This window comes from Talpa europaea, assembly GCF_964194135.1.
Source record: "Talpa europaea genome assembly, chromosome: 4".
Taxonomy (NCBI): Eukaryota; Metazoa; Chordata; class Mammalia; order Eulipotyphla; family Talpidae; genus Talpa; species Talpa europaea.
The window spans coordinates 106,847,947-106,865,527 of NC_140070.1; the positions used below are offsets into that span (position 1 = coordinate 106,847,947).

A 17,581-nucleotide genomic window follows, 5' to 3' on the forward strand; every position below is an offset into this window, starting at 1 on the left:
GTGTGTGTGTGCAACTATGTAAAGAAAATAATTCCCATAGTTACAGAGTTTAGTTAAAGAAAGTTTTATATATATTTATATATATTTTATTATAACAAAATAGGCAGTTATTGTGGGTAAAATATTCATTAAAATCTGACCCCTAAGAATACATTTAAAATTTTAGACTATGAATTGGACTCCTTTTCCATTGCTTTAATGCTTACTAAATCACCATGTAATATCTGCTGTGTCTGTATTTATATTGATCACATTTTCTCGACCTTATGTATAAAAGGTGAGCGTCCCTAGCACCTAAACACGGCCTCAATTCAGAAGATGTGATGATCACAATGTATGAATGATTTCTGTAAGACACATAAATAGTGTTGCACAAGTAGATTAAAAACATTTAAACATTATTATTCCTAGCAAATGTACTGGAAAAAAAACCTCAAACAATAAGACTTTAAGAGTTCATATGAAAAATGAATATCCCTTGTGAAATTAAAGTTAACCCAGACATTAATTTTGAAATTAAAAAACATATATTTTCCTTATTTGTCTAATATGAAATATTTGCTTTGATAACAGAGGTCAATTGAGAAAAGGACTTGAAAGCTAATATACTGGCCAAACCATGCTATTAAAGTTAAGCATGCACTGATGCTCAAATTTACTAAATCACTGATTAAAACCACTTTTCTTTCATTTATATTGAAATTTGAAAAGAATGTATATAAAGCTTTTCTGAAAATCTCTTAAAGTTACTTTCCCTTAAACATTAAGGAATTTTACCACAATTTCCCCGTTTCCCCAAATTCTTAATAGCTGGTCAGGCCATTCCATCTTCAGTTCTGCAAAATGGCCATCAACCAATAGTGACAGAAAGTAATACAGACGCTGCAACTTGAAGGAGACTCTAGATGTGAAAAATAAGTGCAACTACAGACCGCAATGAGAAGGATACCAATCAACATGAAGGAGTGTTGGAGACAGAATCCAGAAGGAAAAGGGCAAAATGTCAAAATAAAAAAGATGTGGAAAAAGAGAAACAGAGAAATATTAGTCCTCATAACTTTTCTTTTGCTGGAACCCAGATGTAAGGACCAGACTGTTCTTCTATGATCTGCTTCACCTGGTTGTAAATATCTTCCAGCGTATCTCCCTGTACAATAGCTGTAAGGGAAGAAACAAAATCAGGAACCTCCATTAATTGTCTATTGTCACAATTATAATTATTGGTAAAATAGTAGAAACTAAATGTTAGATAGTTAGGGAGAGAAATACTACTCTCATTCAGGGAGAGAAATACTACTTGGGCACTGTTTGCTTAGTAAAAACTGCTCATTTCATTAATTTTCCAATTAGTGTAATATAAAAATTTTAATATAAATAATAGATCAAAAAATGAGATTTAGTGATTTTTACATTGCTTATTTTTGGTTCTTTTATCATCTCAAAATACACTCACTTTATTCTTTAAAGAAATTCACAGAAATTTCCTTAATTTTCCTGATCCTCATATATGTATACAGGAAAAAAAAAATGAAGTGCCACAGAGAGCAAGCATGGTTACTTTTTAATTTTAATCTGAGGGATAGTACTTTAGAGGATTACAGATGATTACAGATTTATAGATTTCTTCAGTATGCCAATAATGGTCAGGTAGGTGAACTGAGATACAAAATCTGACTTTTCAGTGGCCAGATACTATTAAAATCAATGTTAGGTAGTTTTTTTGCTGTTTGAAATAATGTCTGAATAAAAAAGTGGTAACAATTACTGACAACTAAGTCTTTGGAAGCAGCTGGAGTCCAGTGGTCTGTGAGGAGGTGAGGTTAAAAAAACAAAAAGTCCAAAAAGGTCCCCTGAAGTATCAGCAGACAGCATTAAGCATGAATAACTTTTTAATAAAATCAGGGAATGCCTTTATATATATATATAAAATATTTATATTATATAATATATATATATATATATAAATTCAGGATCTTAAATAAGTCATTTATTATTAAACTAAAAGAAAAACTCCAGTGATTTTAGAGAAGCAACACAGATGTAGATTTCTATACTCTCAAAACCTATTATAAAATAGCAAATGGAGATTTCAAATAAAACTGTCTATTTGGTGACTGAGATTACTCATGCCTAATTAGGAGGGTGTAAGTGTATCAGGAGATCTTATAACATATATGGCTAAAGATGCCTGAATAACCAAAAAATTGTAAATAACATAATATTCAGTGGTATCAGCTTTGTGAGAATTCATATTTTGTGCTAATATAGACATTCCTTAATGTCTCTGAAGATATATGTACTATAACAAAATATTTGGTTCATCAGTTTGGCTTCCTGATGTACTCCAATAGCATGGGACAGAATCCAAAGTACCTCATAGTTGAGGTCAATAACTGCATATATTGTCTTATTTCAGGAGGAAAGAATTATTCAAGAATTAGTTTGGGAAACATATTTTGCTTACTTTGTACATTCAGTAATGAAATGACTAGTAAATGAGTTTCTTCTCAGGAGGGAATAGAGATCCATAAGATCATGCAGACACTTTAACCAAGGGATCAAACTAACATCACCAGTAATGGTACAATTTAATGTCACAGACGTCCCTCTATGATGCATAGAGATAGGTAATATCATCATTTCTTTGGTATTCCTGCCTAAAATGCGTAACCTATATCTAGTCACAAGAAAACAGCAGACAAATCCAAACTGAGGGAAAGATATTCTACAAAGCAATTGGACTTTTACTCATAAAAATGTCAAAGTCATGAGTAACAAGAAAAGATTGAGAAACTACTCCAGATGAAAGGAGACTAGAGATATGAAAACTTCATGCAACATGTGGTATTGGATTTGATCCTGAAATTGGAAAAAGCATTTTTTTCCTTTTTGTTTTAAAGGCATTTATTGGAATAGCTGACAAAATAGGAGTAATACCTGTAGTTAGATGACATTATCAATATTAACTTTCCTGATTTTGGTAATAGTACAATGATTATAAAAGAAAATGTGTTTTTTAAAATTTCTTGAGAAATATATACTGAGTTATTTAGTGGCTAAAGGGTAGCTGTCTGCAACTTACTGTTTAAATGTTTCAGAAAAAATTATAAATTTGATAATTATAAACATCAAATTATAAATGTGATAAAATTATCAATGTAATAAAATGTTAACATTTGGAGAAAATAGGTAAAAAGTAAGAATTGTCAGAACTATTTTTGTGATTTTTCTATAAGTCTTAAATAGATTAAAGAAGCACATGACTATGCAACATAATGATGTTACGGTACTGTTAATATGTTAATATTGGCAGATCATTATTTCAAACAAACAACAAAAAACCTCCAAAGATACCTAAGGAATAATTTAAATCACAAAATGAACAAGGGAACATTATTTGGAATTGCTATCCATTCTTTTTAGACAAGTAATATCTTAAAATGGGTCAAAATTTATAAGGGATAAAGAATAAACAAAACAAATGGAAAAGAAAAACAATTATAAAAGATAAGGTCAATTTCACAGAAAAAACTAAGCCTTAGAATCTGTTTTTCTTTGGTCAAGTGTGAATTATTTCTGTACATGTCTTAATCAACAACCTAAGAAACACTAAATTTCAAGATTCTCTCACCACTGTCTAGGCAGATGAATAATTCTGAAAATGATACTGCTAATTATTAATTACTCCTGGCAGATGTGGGCATAGTTCAAAATTCATTTCAATAGTCAGCTCAGTGGGCTCCACAGCAAAATTCTATCAAAAGCATACTCCTACACATGATGCCAACCTGTGAAATGTTCAGTAAACTCTTGTTCCAGTTTCATGGCTCTTTCAAACGTCTTTCTGGCTTGTTCTTCTGTTACACGCTTATTCATTTCTCTATGCAAATAAATTTATAAATTGGCAATTACTACATTAGAATACTTTTTGAATATGACAAATGAGAGAAGACACATAAAACATAAAATCATGAAAAGTTGAGCTCTGTTGAGAATGTCATTTAAAAACTAGATTTAGTCACTGAAAATGTAACTTTATTCTTGGAATGACACAAGGATTTCGATACATTTTTGTATTGGCTCAAGGCAGTCAAAATATTAACTTGACAATTTTGACTTAGATGAAAAATTGACATTAAAATGACTTACAAATCTACCTATCAATTTATAGATAATAAAGGAGACAAATGTGACATCTTCAACACCACCATCAGAAGGTAGTCACCTAAATACAGTTAGGGGAAAACTTGGCAGAATAAATGACTTGGTTTCTTAAATAGAAAAAAAAAAAAAAAAGTCAAAAATCAACTGACCACATATGTGAGAATTTATTTTTAGGCTTTCTTTTCTGTTCCATTGGTCAGTACGTCTGTCGTTAGGCCAACAACACAACACAACATTTGGATTACTGTAGCTTTGTAGTAAATTTTGACATCACGAAGTATGGATCCTCTAGTTTTATTACTACTATTATTTTTTAATAATACAAGAGCTGGGATACAGGCCAGAGGTGTGTGTGTGGGTGGTGGTGGTGGTGAAAGGATTCACCAGAGACAGAGTAGAAACAGAGCAGGCAGACTGGCTGAAGTACACTGCTGAGGGGAGCAGCAGGCGAGACAGGAGAGGTCTGCTATGCCATGTGGGTAGCTCCCTGGCCAACTGGGGATTGAACTGGTGCTGTAGAGGCTGTGGATAATTTCATAGGTTGCGTCTTAACCCTTTGCACCACCAGGGAGACCTCTACTTTTATTATTTTTAAAAACTGTTTCAGGTATACAGAAGTGCTCTAAGATTCCGTATAAATTTTAGTATGGATTTTTCTATTTCTGAAAAAAGTATCACTGGGATTTTGATAGGATTGCACTGAATCTGTAGATTGCTTTGGATAGGATTGAGACTTTATATTATTAAGACTGCCAATCCATTAACATGGAATGTATGTCCCATTTTATGTTTTCTTTCTCTCTTTTTTTTTTAAATAAGATTTCCCCTTCAAACAACTTTTTTTTTTTTTAAATAAACTTAAAGATTTATTTAGTTATACAAGAACCAGGGTACAGGCCAGATCTGCAGGAGGGTGAGAGGATTCACCAGAGACAGAGCGGGGAACAGAACAGGTAGACTGATGAAATACACTGCTGAGGGGAGCAGCGGGTGAGACAGGAGAGGTCTGCCACGCCATGTGGGACCCTCGCCGGCCGGCCGGGATTGAACTGGTGCTGCAGAGGCTGTGGACAACTTCACAGCGCTGTGCTCAACCGTCTGGCCACCAGGGGAGGCCCCCCATTTTATGTTTTCTTTAAGTAGTATTTTATAGTTTTCACTGTTTACACCTTTACTTTCTTGTTTATTCCTATTTTAGTCTTCTGATGCTATTGTAAATGGAATTTTTGGTTATGAGTTTCCCATGTCATATAAAACTTAAATGCATTTGTATGATTTACTGTTGTTAATCTGTCTTTTGCTAGAGGCCCAGAAGCAAAAAAATGGAAAGACTTTTTTCTTTTCAAAAGCAACATGTGGTAGTTTATTTTTTCCTTCATCTACTTTTGCAATCTTTGTTTTTTAATTGAAGCACTTAGTCAAGCATTTAGTTACTGAAATATCTGTGTTCATTTATGTCATCTTATTGGCTGTACCCTTTTTGCCCCATCCATTTCATGTTTCTATTTGCACTTTCCTTTCTTCTTTTAGTTTCTATTTAAATTCTATTTTTTCCCTCTCTGTTAGCTAAGTAGCTATACATTATTTCAGTCTCTTAAAGATTAACTTAGAGCTGCACACTCCATTTCAGTAGGTACTAGCTACTATAACTATTTAACATAAAATTCTAACACATGTTACCTTATCCCTTACTTATATTAAGCCTTAATATCACGTGGTATTTATTTAATCCTCACAGTAACTCTACAAAGTGAATATACTATTATCATCCCCATTTTATAGATAAAGTAAGTTAATTACTCAATCTAATAAGTGACAAAAACTGGATCTGTACTTATAGGTATGCCTTAGGCATCTATACTTACATGATATTTTCCATGGTTTTGGGTTTAATAAAAATGGAGATTGGGTAAAGTTGTGCAATCTGTAATCTCTTTATGGCATTTCCAGACACATCGAGGATACAGTGTTTGCCCTAAAATACAGGGAAGAAGAAAAACAAGTGAACCAAGTATTTTTCAATTATATTAAAGGTTCATTTCCTAGAGTTATAAAATATAGATTATGATATGTTTGAGTCCTATTCATTTTAAGCACACTTGTCATTTTTGTTAGCAAATTTCAGAGGGGAAATGAAGAAAATAATGATCAAGAAAAATTAATTTTCCATTTTCAAACATTACATAAAAATACAGTTCCCTTATTTCATATTTTCACAGACGAGTAATCCCTGAAAATGTCAAAATGGCAACAGTATGGGATTCCTATCTTTTATTTTTTCAAGAAAAGGGCATATAAAACCCCCTAAGCCACCATCTTACTGTAACTATCTTTTAATACAAGAATATATGATCAATAACAAGAATTTTTTTTAAAAAAGATTTACTGATTGATTATTTATACAAGCACTGGGTGCAGTCAGAAGAGCGGGAGGGTGAGAGAATTCACCGGAGCCAGAGCGGGGAGCAGAGCAGGCAGAAGGACCGAAGTACACTGCTGAGGGGAGCAGCGGGCGGCAGAAGAGGTCTGCGCGCCATGTGGGACCCTCCTCCCATGGCTGGGGAGCAGCCGGGGATCGAACCGGCGCTGCAGAGGCTGCGGGCAGCTTTGCAACCCAGCACTCAACCGCTGTGCCACTGGGGAGGCCCAACAAGAAGAATTTTTAAAGTGGAATAAATTTAGATTAATAAAACCCATTACTAATACAATATTTTATTTCTCATTTTACTGGGGTCTGGCAAAAACTTTATCACAACTGGCATTTGGGAACCTCAATGCTGGATTTAAAAAATATGTTTCTAAATGTGTAAATTCACTGACAAAGGTTATTTAGGTTTTTAACATGGACGAGCATTTAAATAGTACTTTGAGTTTATTAGATTTTATTTTAAATCAGATGCTCCTCCATAATGCATGTTGTAATCTAAGGGTTTGAGTCCACTTCAGTGAACGATGTTTCAATTTGGAAATACTAGAAAAATTTAATATTGTATAAAGACTTCAAACATACGAAAAAGAAAATAGGGGGCTTGGTGGGAAGATGTCAGAGGAAGTTCCCTGCTTTGTTCTGGGGAGAATATGCTGAGTTAAGAACTGAACTCAGAGGGCCATGTAATGTGGGGGAGACTAGAGTACCTCACAATTATTAGGGATCAATGTTGAACAAATGCAACAGAAGAGATGCAGAGATTTAGCTGAGGGAAACACAAGGGTGAGTATGGGAAAAGGTGGCTCCTGGGACAGAACTGGCTCATACACACTTCCTGGGAGGGCAAAGCTGATTGCTGTGGATCTAGTGGAGAGAGTTATGGGCAAGAGTGCTATGGTGAGTCAGGCAAGGAAGACAAGGATCAGAAAGTTATAACCCCCACCAACCATTTCCCTGGTTGCTGGTGGATATGGAACAGAGTAGATACAGATAAGCTGCACTGGAATGCTCTGGGCTGCACTCAAAGCTGAGCTTGCAGAGACATGGGTCTGAGGCACAGATAGGGGCTCAGGAGCAATGGGCCCCTCCAGGACTGTCCCCCACTCACTGAGGACCCATCTACACATCAGTTCTCCCTGACATACAGCACCATCTACTGGTAGAGGGGAATCCCTGCAACCTTAAAATTGAGAAAGTTGAAAATTGAAAACAAAACAAAACAAAACAAAACAAAAAAAACTAACAACAAAACAAAACAATAAATGGCAACACAAGTCCACAGAAGAGTATTACACCATAGAGAGAGGACAACTCCCCAGAACCCCACCAAAAAAGACATGGAAGAGATGTTCTTCCTATTAGATACAAAATTTAAAATTACCATGATAATGAAATTCAAAGAAATGGAAAACACATAAAAGTTAATCAAAGATATGCAAGAAAATTTTTAAAAACAAGTATATATTGGGAAATAAAATTAATGTAAAGATTGAGACTGAAGTGTTAAATAAGGAGATGCAGAATCTAAAAAGATATAAAGATGATATAAAATTTCTGGACAAAGTTATGGAAGTAGTTCAAATTGAAGACCAAATCAGTGAGCTTCAAGATTATAATACCCAAAGAATTCAGATGGAAGAAGTTAAGAGACACAAAGGAAAAAAAAAAAAGAAGAAACATTTTGAGACTTATCCAACTTTATAAGGATTGGCAATGTAAGAATAATGGGTATCCCAAAAGGGGAAGAGACAGAGAAAAGGGAAAAAAGAATATATTTAAAGAAATAGAGGAAAACTCCCCAAATATGAAGAACGAACTACATACATGAAGCCAAAAGAACAAGTTACATAAACAGAATGAGACCTACACCATGACAACCTACACTAAGACATGTAGTAGTGAAACTTCTAAGAATTCAAGACAAAGACTATTGAAGCAGGCTAGAGGGAAGAAATAGATAACCTACAAAAGAAACTCAATTAAGCTTACAACTGACTTCTCTGAAGAAACACTAGGGGCAAGGAGAGAATGGAATGACATGATCAAAATATTGAAAGATAAAAACTGCTAGCTAAATATTACTCTATCTTGCAAGGCTCTCCCTCAGATATAAGGGAGAAATAAAGGTCTTCTCACACAAACAGAAGGTAAAAGAGTTTGCAAACACTAGATCCGCCTACCCATTCCAAGACATGTTGAAAGGAGTTCTCATATCTAAATCAAAGAGAAGAACATTCACAAAGAACTTAAGAGGGAAATAGAACCACAAAATTAAGACCAAATGGTAGTAGCAGACCTTCACAGATCAATAATCACTATCAGTGGAATAGACTGAACTCATCAATTAAAAGACAAACGGTGTCTGGTCAAAATCCAATATTCTGCTGTGCCTGGGAAATGCATCTGAGCTCCAAAGATAACACAGGCTCAGAGAAAAGGGCTGGAAAATAATCCTACTAGTGAATGGGACCCAAAGGAAGGCAAGAAGAGCCTTATTTATATCTGACAAAACATGTTTCCAACTAAAAATGGTAACAAGAAACAGAGATGGACACCACATAATGATTAAGGGAATAATATGCTAGGAAGATATAACACACATCAGTATATATGTATGAAATTAAGGACACCAAAATATATAAGGCAATTACTAGCAAACTTGAAAAACATACTCGGGGAAAGACACACTCATGGCAATGGACTTCAACACCCACTTTCACTAATGGACAGATCAACCAACTAGAAAATGAATAAGGAGGAATGCAACAGCCTAAAACAAAGACCACATGGGTTTAAGAGACATTTGTAAGACCCTACATGCTCCAAAAGTTGAATATACATTTTTCTCAAATGCACATGGTACATTTTCAAGGATTGACCACATATTTCGCCACAAGATAAGCATCAACAAATTCATGGGGATTGAGATTAAATCCAAACACCTTTTCTGTCCACAAAGGTATCAAAATAGAAACAAACAAACAAACAAACAAACAAAAAACACCAAAAAAACAAAAAACACTCTAATAGTTGGAGACTGAACAATACACTACTGAATCACTATTGGGTTAATGAGGAAATCAAGAAGAAATTAAAAATTCCTTGAGACAAATAACAATGAGGACACAACCTTCCAGAATTTATGGGACACAGCAAAGCAGTAATGAGGGAAGTATACAGCAATACAGGCCCATATCAAGAAGCAAGAAAGACCTCAAATAAATAATCTATCTCACTTTAAGGAACCAGAAAATGAACAAACATTCCAAAAGTAAGGAGAAGGAAGGACATAATAAAAATATGAGCAAAAATATTTAAGAAGTCAAAAAGATCAATGAAACCAAAAGCTGTTTCTTTGGGGAAAGAAACTGACAAACCTCTAGCTAGGTTCACAAAGAAAAGAAGGGAAAAAACTCAAATAGGATCAGAAATGAAAGAGAAGTTACAATAGATATCTCAGAAATTTAGAGGATTATAAGAGATTACCATGAACTTTTGTGTGTTATTAAGTTGAATAACCTAGAAGAGATGGAAAATTCTTATAAATACACAAATATCTGAGACTGAATGAGGGAGAAATAAAAACCTAAACAAACCAATTATAAATAAACTCAAACAGTAATCAAAAGTCTTCCAGAAAATAAGACCACAGTTTCACATATAATTTCTACCAAACTTTCAAAGATGCTGAAACTCTTCCAAAACATTGAGAAAGGGGGAATACTTCCAAACACATTTTATGAGGCTAACATTACCCTAATCCCAAAAAATGTAATATCAAAAATAGAAAACTACAGACCAATTTCCCTAATAAACATGGATGCAAAAATCCTCAACAAAATCTTAGCTAAATGAATTCAACAATGCTTTAAAAGAATTATACACCATGACCAAGTGGAATTTATACCAAGGAGACAAGATAGTTCAGTATCCAAAAGTCAATATAATTCACCACATTAATAAAAGGAAAGATAAAAGCGACTGATTGGATAAAAATCCTATCAATAGATGCTGAGAAAGCATTTGTTAAGGTTCAACACCCATTTATAAAGAAAACTCTCAAAAAATGGGGCTACATGGAAAACACTTCAACATATTAAAAGCCATATATAACAAACTCACAGCTAACATTATTCTCAACATTGAAAAACTGAAAGCTTCTCCACAAAGATCTGGTACAAAATAAAGATGTTTACTTTCACCACAGCTATTCAACATAGCACTGGAAGTCCTAGATAGAGCAATCAGGCAAGAGGAGGATATAAAAGGAGTCCAAATAGGGAAAGAAGTAAAGCTATCATTATTTGCATGCAAGATGATAATATATATAGAGAGAATGCTAAAAACTACACTAAAAAACTTCAGCTATCATACTCTCAGACTTCATACTATACGACAAAGCTATCATAATCAAAACAAAAAACTGACACACAGATCAGTGGCATAGAATCAAAGCCCCTGTAAAAAACCTACACCGATATGGGCAATTAATCTACGACAAAGGAGCCAAGAATGTCCAATGGAAAAAGCAAGAATCTTCAATCAATGGTGTTGGGAAAACTGAACACCTGCAGGCAAAAGAATGAAATTAGACCGCTCACTGACACAAAGCACAAAAATCAACTCAATATGGATGAGACTTGGATTAAGACCTAAAACCCTAAGATTAACATTTTATCACATTTTCTTAACTGTACATAACAGTTTGAGAATAAAATGTAGATATACTTCTTCATCCTACATTTCCAAAAGAATAACATTTCTTATATACCTACAGTATAATTTCAGTTGGCTATCTAGGTTCTTTACCGCAAAAGGAAAAACAGTTCTTGATCCAGGAGCCAATCCAGGATCATACACTGCATTTAGATGAAATGTCTTATCTGTGTCAAATTAGCACAGTTCCTTAAGTCTTTTCTAATAACTTATAACTGTATTGTATTGGATCAAAGTATTATTTGTAACATTTGTACTCTATGGAGCTTCCGGATATTTTCTTCTCCATAAGGTTTGTACAAGAAATAGTTTGTTGTGATTATGGTGACGGTGCATGGGTGAACTGGTGATGGGGATTTTGTGGGGACTACACCTGAAAAGAGAAAGCATGCCCTGTATAAAAAGGAAGAATGATATAAAATATACATAAAATAAAACATTTTTTTGTGTGTAATCTCAGTACCAGGAACAACTACACTTATCTTGAACATACTTTTATTGATGGAATTTTTTTTTCACTTCAAATCCTTAATTATACTAGATACTGGAAAGCTAGGATTAAAGACAAGGTCTACCTCTAACAAGTATACAGTATTTTAAGTATTTTTTTTAAAGATTTATTTATTTATGCATACAAGAGCTGGGGTACAGGCCAGAGATGTGGGGGGTGAGAGGATTCACTAGAGACAGAGTGGGGAACAGAACAGGCAGACTGAGTGAAATACACTGCTGAGGGGAACAGTGGGTGAGACAGGAGAGGTCTGCTGAGCCATGTAGGTTGCTCCCTGGCAGGCTGGGGATTGAACTCGTGCTGCAGAGGCTTCAGATTGCTTCACAGTGTGGTGATTTACCCCTTGCACCACCAGGGAGGCCCAGTGTATAGTACTTTAAAGTATTAACTTCCCCTCTTGGACCTGTGTTGTTATTCCTAGTCTTATTTTCTTTGTTGACCTTCTTCATCTACTTTATATTGTATATATTTTATAAGTCAACTAAATAATTTAGTGAGTTGATAAAAATAATCAATACTGCATTATCTATATTTTTCAAACATATAAACTAAAACTTTACATCCCATCATTCTTTCATACTGTCAAAGATGTGATTAGAAACTATATTCCAGGGTCACTTTAACACTTACCTTTTCTGCTACTTCTCGCACAGACTGTACACTTGTTCCATACAGATGGTTGTTATACTGGCCAGCTTCAATGAATTTATGTTCCTGGATGTCTTTTTCCATCTGTTCTCTTGATGTCACAAAATGATAGTCTCTTCCATCTACCTCATAATCTCGCTTTGGTCTAGTTGTATCTTTAATAGAAGGTGAGGAAGTCTTGAGTATTAAAAGCACAGCAAATCTACTCAAATAATTCTTTAAAAAATTTATTACTATTTCTCATAATATTGCATCATGATATTATATATTAAGTAATTGCTTTGTAAAGTTCAACACAACAGATATTAATTTAAATTAAAGGGCAATAATATGGAGGATGGAAGAGTAAGTATAAATCATTAGAAATGATAACATTTACTTTCACCACATACAGTGACAAAATGTCAATAATAATAATTAAAAATTTTGTGTGGGTTACTCACGAGGAACACATGATCCAAATTTGTCAGGAAATTCTGAGATCAAGTCATCATTTATCCTGTCTTTCATAGGTCCTAATATGATGACTGGTCGAGTATAGTTAACTATAAAGATAAACTGCATGTTAAAAGGAAAAAACACTCAACAAACATCAATGTTTTATTTTACCAGAAAACAAAAGTATCATTAACTGTTAAGAATTTTTTTCACTTTCTACACCAATTATGTCTAAATTGCTAGTTTACACAAGCCTTGACCATGATCTTAAACTTAAGTCTATCTCTTGCTGGGAGTCAAACACTTGATAATACTACCAAGTCAAAACCAGCATTTAGGCAGATAATATTTCTACACATTGCTAATATCATTTCATCACAAATGAGAAAACACAGTACAGTGTTTCACTAATCTTTTTAGAAGGAGAAATTATAAGAAAGTAGGTCAAAGAAAGGAAAAGAAACTAGGTTTAAGAAGTGATATGATCACAGTGATGTAGAAAAATGATCTAATAAATTGCATTCACTGAATCATAAGGGATCATGCTTGGAAGCAAAATGATTGGGAGTAAGAATCAGAACTAACATTGAGGTATAGTGATAAAAAGGGGGTCATAAATAAGTAAGGTATCATAGAAGAATAAATAGGGCTTAGAAACTGATTGGACAAGGGGAATAAGGAGGAGCAAATGAGCTTCCAAATTTTTGAACAAGGAAAAGTGGTGACATTATTATGAACACTGGAAAGAAGTTACTTAGGAAATAAAAGGCCAATATAAAATGCCTATATTCGAAAATACTGTGGACTAAACCAGGTTTCAAAAATTTTACAGTAAATTTCTACATATATACATATAACAAAAAAATACAGTAAAATTCTTATATATAATTTTTTGAGATAGGAGTTAAGACTTATTTTCCAAATTAAGGAACATATTTTTCTAGAAGACTATAAAACATCAGCAGCTTCACAAACCTTCTTGCTGATTCACTGGTTCATAAGATAAGACATATTCTTCTTGACCACCTATTAGAAAGTTAAAATATAGATGAGAAAATTCTATAAAGATAAATAATGCTAATTTAACTCTTCATACATAAATTACTAGCATATACCTGAGAAAACAGCAAAGATCTATAAAAGGTATTTTAAATTATTCATGGAAAACTTTTATAAAAAGTGGCAAATTATAAAACCATAAAGATAAATTTGATAAATATAAAAACAAAATATAAATGCACTATTTAATATCTACCTTTCTCTTATTCTGTTTTATAGATTAGATTGATTTAAAAATCTGCATTTGTGATGTCAAGTATGTGCTTATTAGTTTTTTATTTAGATTCTAAGAACTTAAATCTTTTGATGATTAATATTTTTGTGAGTTGTTTTCTATATATGCATATTAGGTAACTTATGCTATCAAAAATATGCTGCCTTTTAGGTCACATGAGGTATAATGCTAACAGAGCATGCATATATTATTTATAATTAAAGCTATCTTAGAATAAAATTTTTTAACACAAATTGAAACTACTGTAATTATTTCAATGATTATTACAAATTCATTTTATTATTATTATTTTTTTTAATAGAGGCATGTTTTTATTTATTTGTTTGTTTGTTTTTTTGTTTATACATGCACTGGGTACAGTCAGAAGCGCAGGAAGGTGAGAGAATTCACCAGAGCCAGAGCAGGGAGCAGAGCAGGCAGAAGGATGGAAGTACACTGCTGAGGGGAGCAGCGGGCGGCAGGAGAGGTCTGTGCGCCATGTGGAACCCTCCTCCGGTGGCCGGGGAGCAGCCGGGGATCGAACTGGCGCCGCAGAGGCCGCGGGGCGGCTTCGCAACCCAGCGCTCAACCGCTGCGCCACCAGGGAGGCCCACAAATTCATTTTATTAAATAAAAATATTTAAAGTTAGTTAAAAAGTGCTTTAGATAAAACTATATCCTTCTCCTCAAACAAAATGAATCACATAGTAAGGGAGATAAAACATTGTGTTTTTATCTTAAAAAGCACGTTCAAAGTTAAATTAAATCCTCTAATATTTAAAGTTTAGATTTTAAATACTCTAAAAAGCTACAAATTATATCTTCATTAATGAAGCGAACTAAAAAAAGTTAATATTTTTAGGAGTTTGTAAAATACACACACACACACAAATATGCAGGAAAACAAACTAGGCAGGTTTATTAACAAGTGGTTCAATGAAAGCAAAAGATAGTGGATAATGCATTTGAAGGTTTTCTCCTTGATTATCAAAATTTTGTAACAAATTTTTCACTAAATTTGTAATTGATTTATATGTATAGTATTATATAGAATTTAAAAATTCATATAATGGTATTTTCTTTCTGCTTTAAATGTACACTTTGTTGTTTAAATTCATTATCATAATATATAAAATACACATTTACAAGTTGCTTTTTAAAGTATTGTATGTAAAACATGGCTTATACATTAGCAAAAACATGCAATTTGAATAATCCACACCTAATAATTCATGCAAAAATGGTGAGAAAGACAATATATACTTTCATTACCTCTTTTTAGTCTAGAAAGCCTCTCAGATACTCATGGAAACTTCTGAGTATTAGTTAAATAAATTCTAAAATGCGAGAAATCAAATTTCCACTCCAAAAAAGAAAATCATTAAGTAGCTGTTATGCAGAAAAAATAATAACCAACAATCGAATGAGGGTTAAAAGTATATATTGTCAACATGAAAAAGACTGATATTAACAGGATGGACCTTTTGAGCAGCCATACTCATCTGTAATCAAGATTACTTTCATATTAGACAGCAGTAAAAAAAAAAGTTAGAAAAGCAATTTTAATTTTTAAGGTGCTATAATTAATAATATTCATTTACTTGACCCTCCCTCCTCCCATACCCGAATCTGTTAAAAAACTTCACATGCTTATATAGTACACTTAATATAATGTCAAGAATGTAAAACAAAATACCAAAAAAGAAATCAGTGTATTACTAGTTGAGAAAATTTTCCTTCACCATTTCTTATATCCACCAAAAGTTGGTGATAATCAATAACTTGACATATACCAGTATTGGTGACACAGAATAAAAAAGGAAATAAAGCAAATTATGATTTAGCATTATTGAAAAATACTTTAATGCTCATGTTAATAGATAAAATGGCAAAATACAAGTTTATCCCTCATTCAACTAAGTATTTACTGCTTATAAAAGATACATACACATACATAGATACAGTGAGACAAATAGCACTATTGCAAAAAATATCTTAGTATTCTATTATAATTTTGAAAATTAACTTTGGCATATATAATTTTATTTTTCAAGTATAGATTTTACTTGGCTTTCCTTGATTTTAAAATATGAAGTACCTAAGATTTGATTTTTGGAACACATCACTAGGGAAAAAAGCCCCAAAAGATATATATTACTTGAAATTACAAAAGAACAAGTAACTTAAAACACTTACGGTAACTACTTTCACTATCGCTGGCATTAGAAGTTACATGCTCTGAAATTGCAGGACAATGGAAAAAATAAAGAAAGCACAGTGTCATGAGTTTAAAAAAAGTAAATTATCAAAATAAACACAAGGTGACATTACAAAATGTTGAGATATAAACCAAATATAACCAAAGAAATTTTAAAAAGCATTTTTTGATTTTCTTTAAAGTTTTTCAAATAGATATGAATTAACAAGGAAAAAACCTGTAATTCAGGACAATGTCTCAGTTTTGTACAAGTTTATAAATAAAGTCTAAATTACAAATAATAAGTAGAATATAACAAAGAGGATACAGCAACCCTACATTATAAATTAGTCTAATGTACACATAAAAATCAGAAAGAGATAATGTTGTTGGAACTATTAAATTTAGTTTATGAACAATAATGACTGACAAATGAGGCAAGTTATATTTGAGCAAATAGATGCCCATTTTAATGAAGAGATTCTTTAAAGAGATGACTTTGATTTTAGTTCAGCTTCTCTCATTCCCGAAGAGAAACGAAAATTCCGTGTTTCTGAAATTATACATATAAGCATTTTAGTTGTCACAGATGCCTCAAAAAAAGTCAAATGGAAGGAAATTCCAGAAGGTTAAAATGGACTAAATTTCTGAGAAACTCTGCTTTGGTAAAATCTGTCAATGGCTGTTTTGCAAAAGAAAAAAAGATAAAACAAATATATTCAGTTGCAAACTACAAGGTTTCTCCTTGAAAGTGACCCCATTTCATAACTTGACTGTTCAGTAAACACAATCTTTTCATGTAAATGTCATCTCTCATGTTCTCTCAATAAATGTCTCTTGAATTGAGAAATTCAATAATTTTATTTATAAAAACTAAGAAACAGATTTTTGCATGGGAGAGAGAAATCTAATTTCTTATGCCAGGCAAAAGAAAAAAAGATTTCAAAGGGTAAGGAAAAAAATCTGAGAAATATCTGCTGTACCATATAACCATGGAGTCTCCCAACAAAAAGCATTACCTAAAAGTTTAGAGAATGGTACAATTTAAGATTTCAAATACAACAGTTCTTGAATTGCTGTCACAGTGAAAAATAAGTCACTTGTTCTAAACGCAAAGACATAGATAACTTTATCATGACCAGAGACATTTTAAATATGTGGGACATCAAAAATCACGTGAATAAATAAAATGCTGGCTTTTAAAGT

The 17,581-nt window shown here is 32.9% G+C and overlaps 1 protein-coding gene across 19 annotated transcripts in view; it reads right to left on the minus strand.

Moving 5' to 3' along the window:
* Positions 1 to 1,051: 1,051 nt before the first annotated feature.
* DLG1 (discs large MAGUK scaffold protein 1) overlaps positions 1,052 to 17,581 on the minus strand; it is a gene marked incomplete at both ends in the record, with an annotated part of 194,164 nt that continues 177,634 nt past the window's right edge. For 11 of the 19 annotated variants that reach the window (XM_084232265.1, XM_084232258.1, XM_084232273.1 and 8 more), the window contains 7 exons: positions 1,052 to 1,158; positions 3,789 to 3,880; positions 6,030 to 6,139; positions 12,450 to 12,622; positions 12,911 to 13,012; positions 13,881 to 13,931; positions 16,375 to 16,416. In XM_084232265.1, the coding sequence (XP_084088391.1) occupies positions 1,052 to 1,158; positions 3,789 to 3,880; positions 6,030 to 6,139; positions 12,450 to 12,622; positions 12,911 to 13,012; positions 13,881 to 13,931; positions 16,375 to 16,416 (677 nt within the window). Of the gene's footprint in view, positions 1,159 to 3,788; positions 3,881 to 6,029; positions 6,140 to 12,449; positions 12,623 to 12,910; positions 13,013 to 13,880; positions 13,932 to 15,659; positions 15,696 to 16,374; positions 16,417 to 17,581 lie in introns of all 19 variants that reach the window. The other 8 variants (XM_084232264.1, XM_084232257.1, XM_084232270.1 and 5 more) reach the window with 3 other exon arrangements.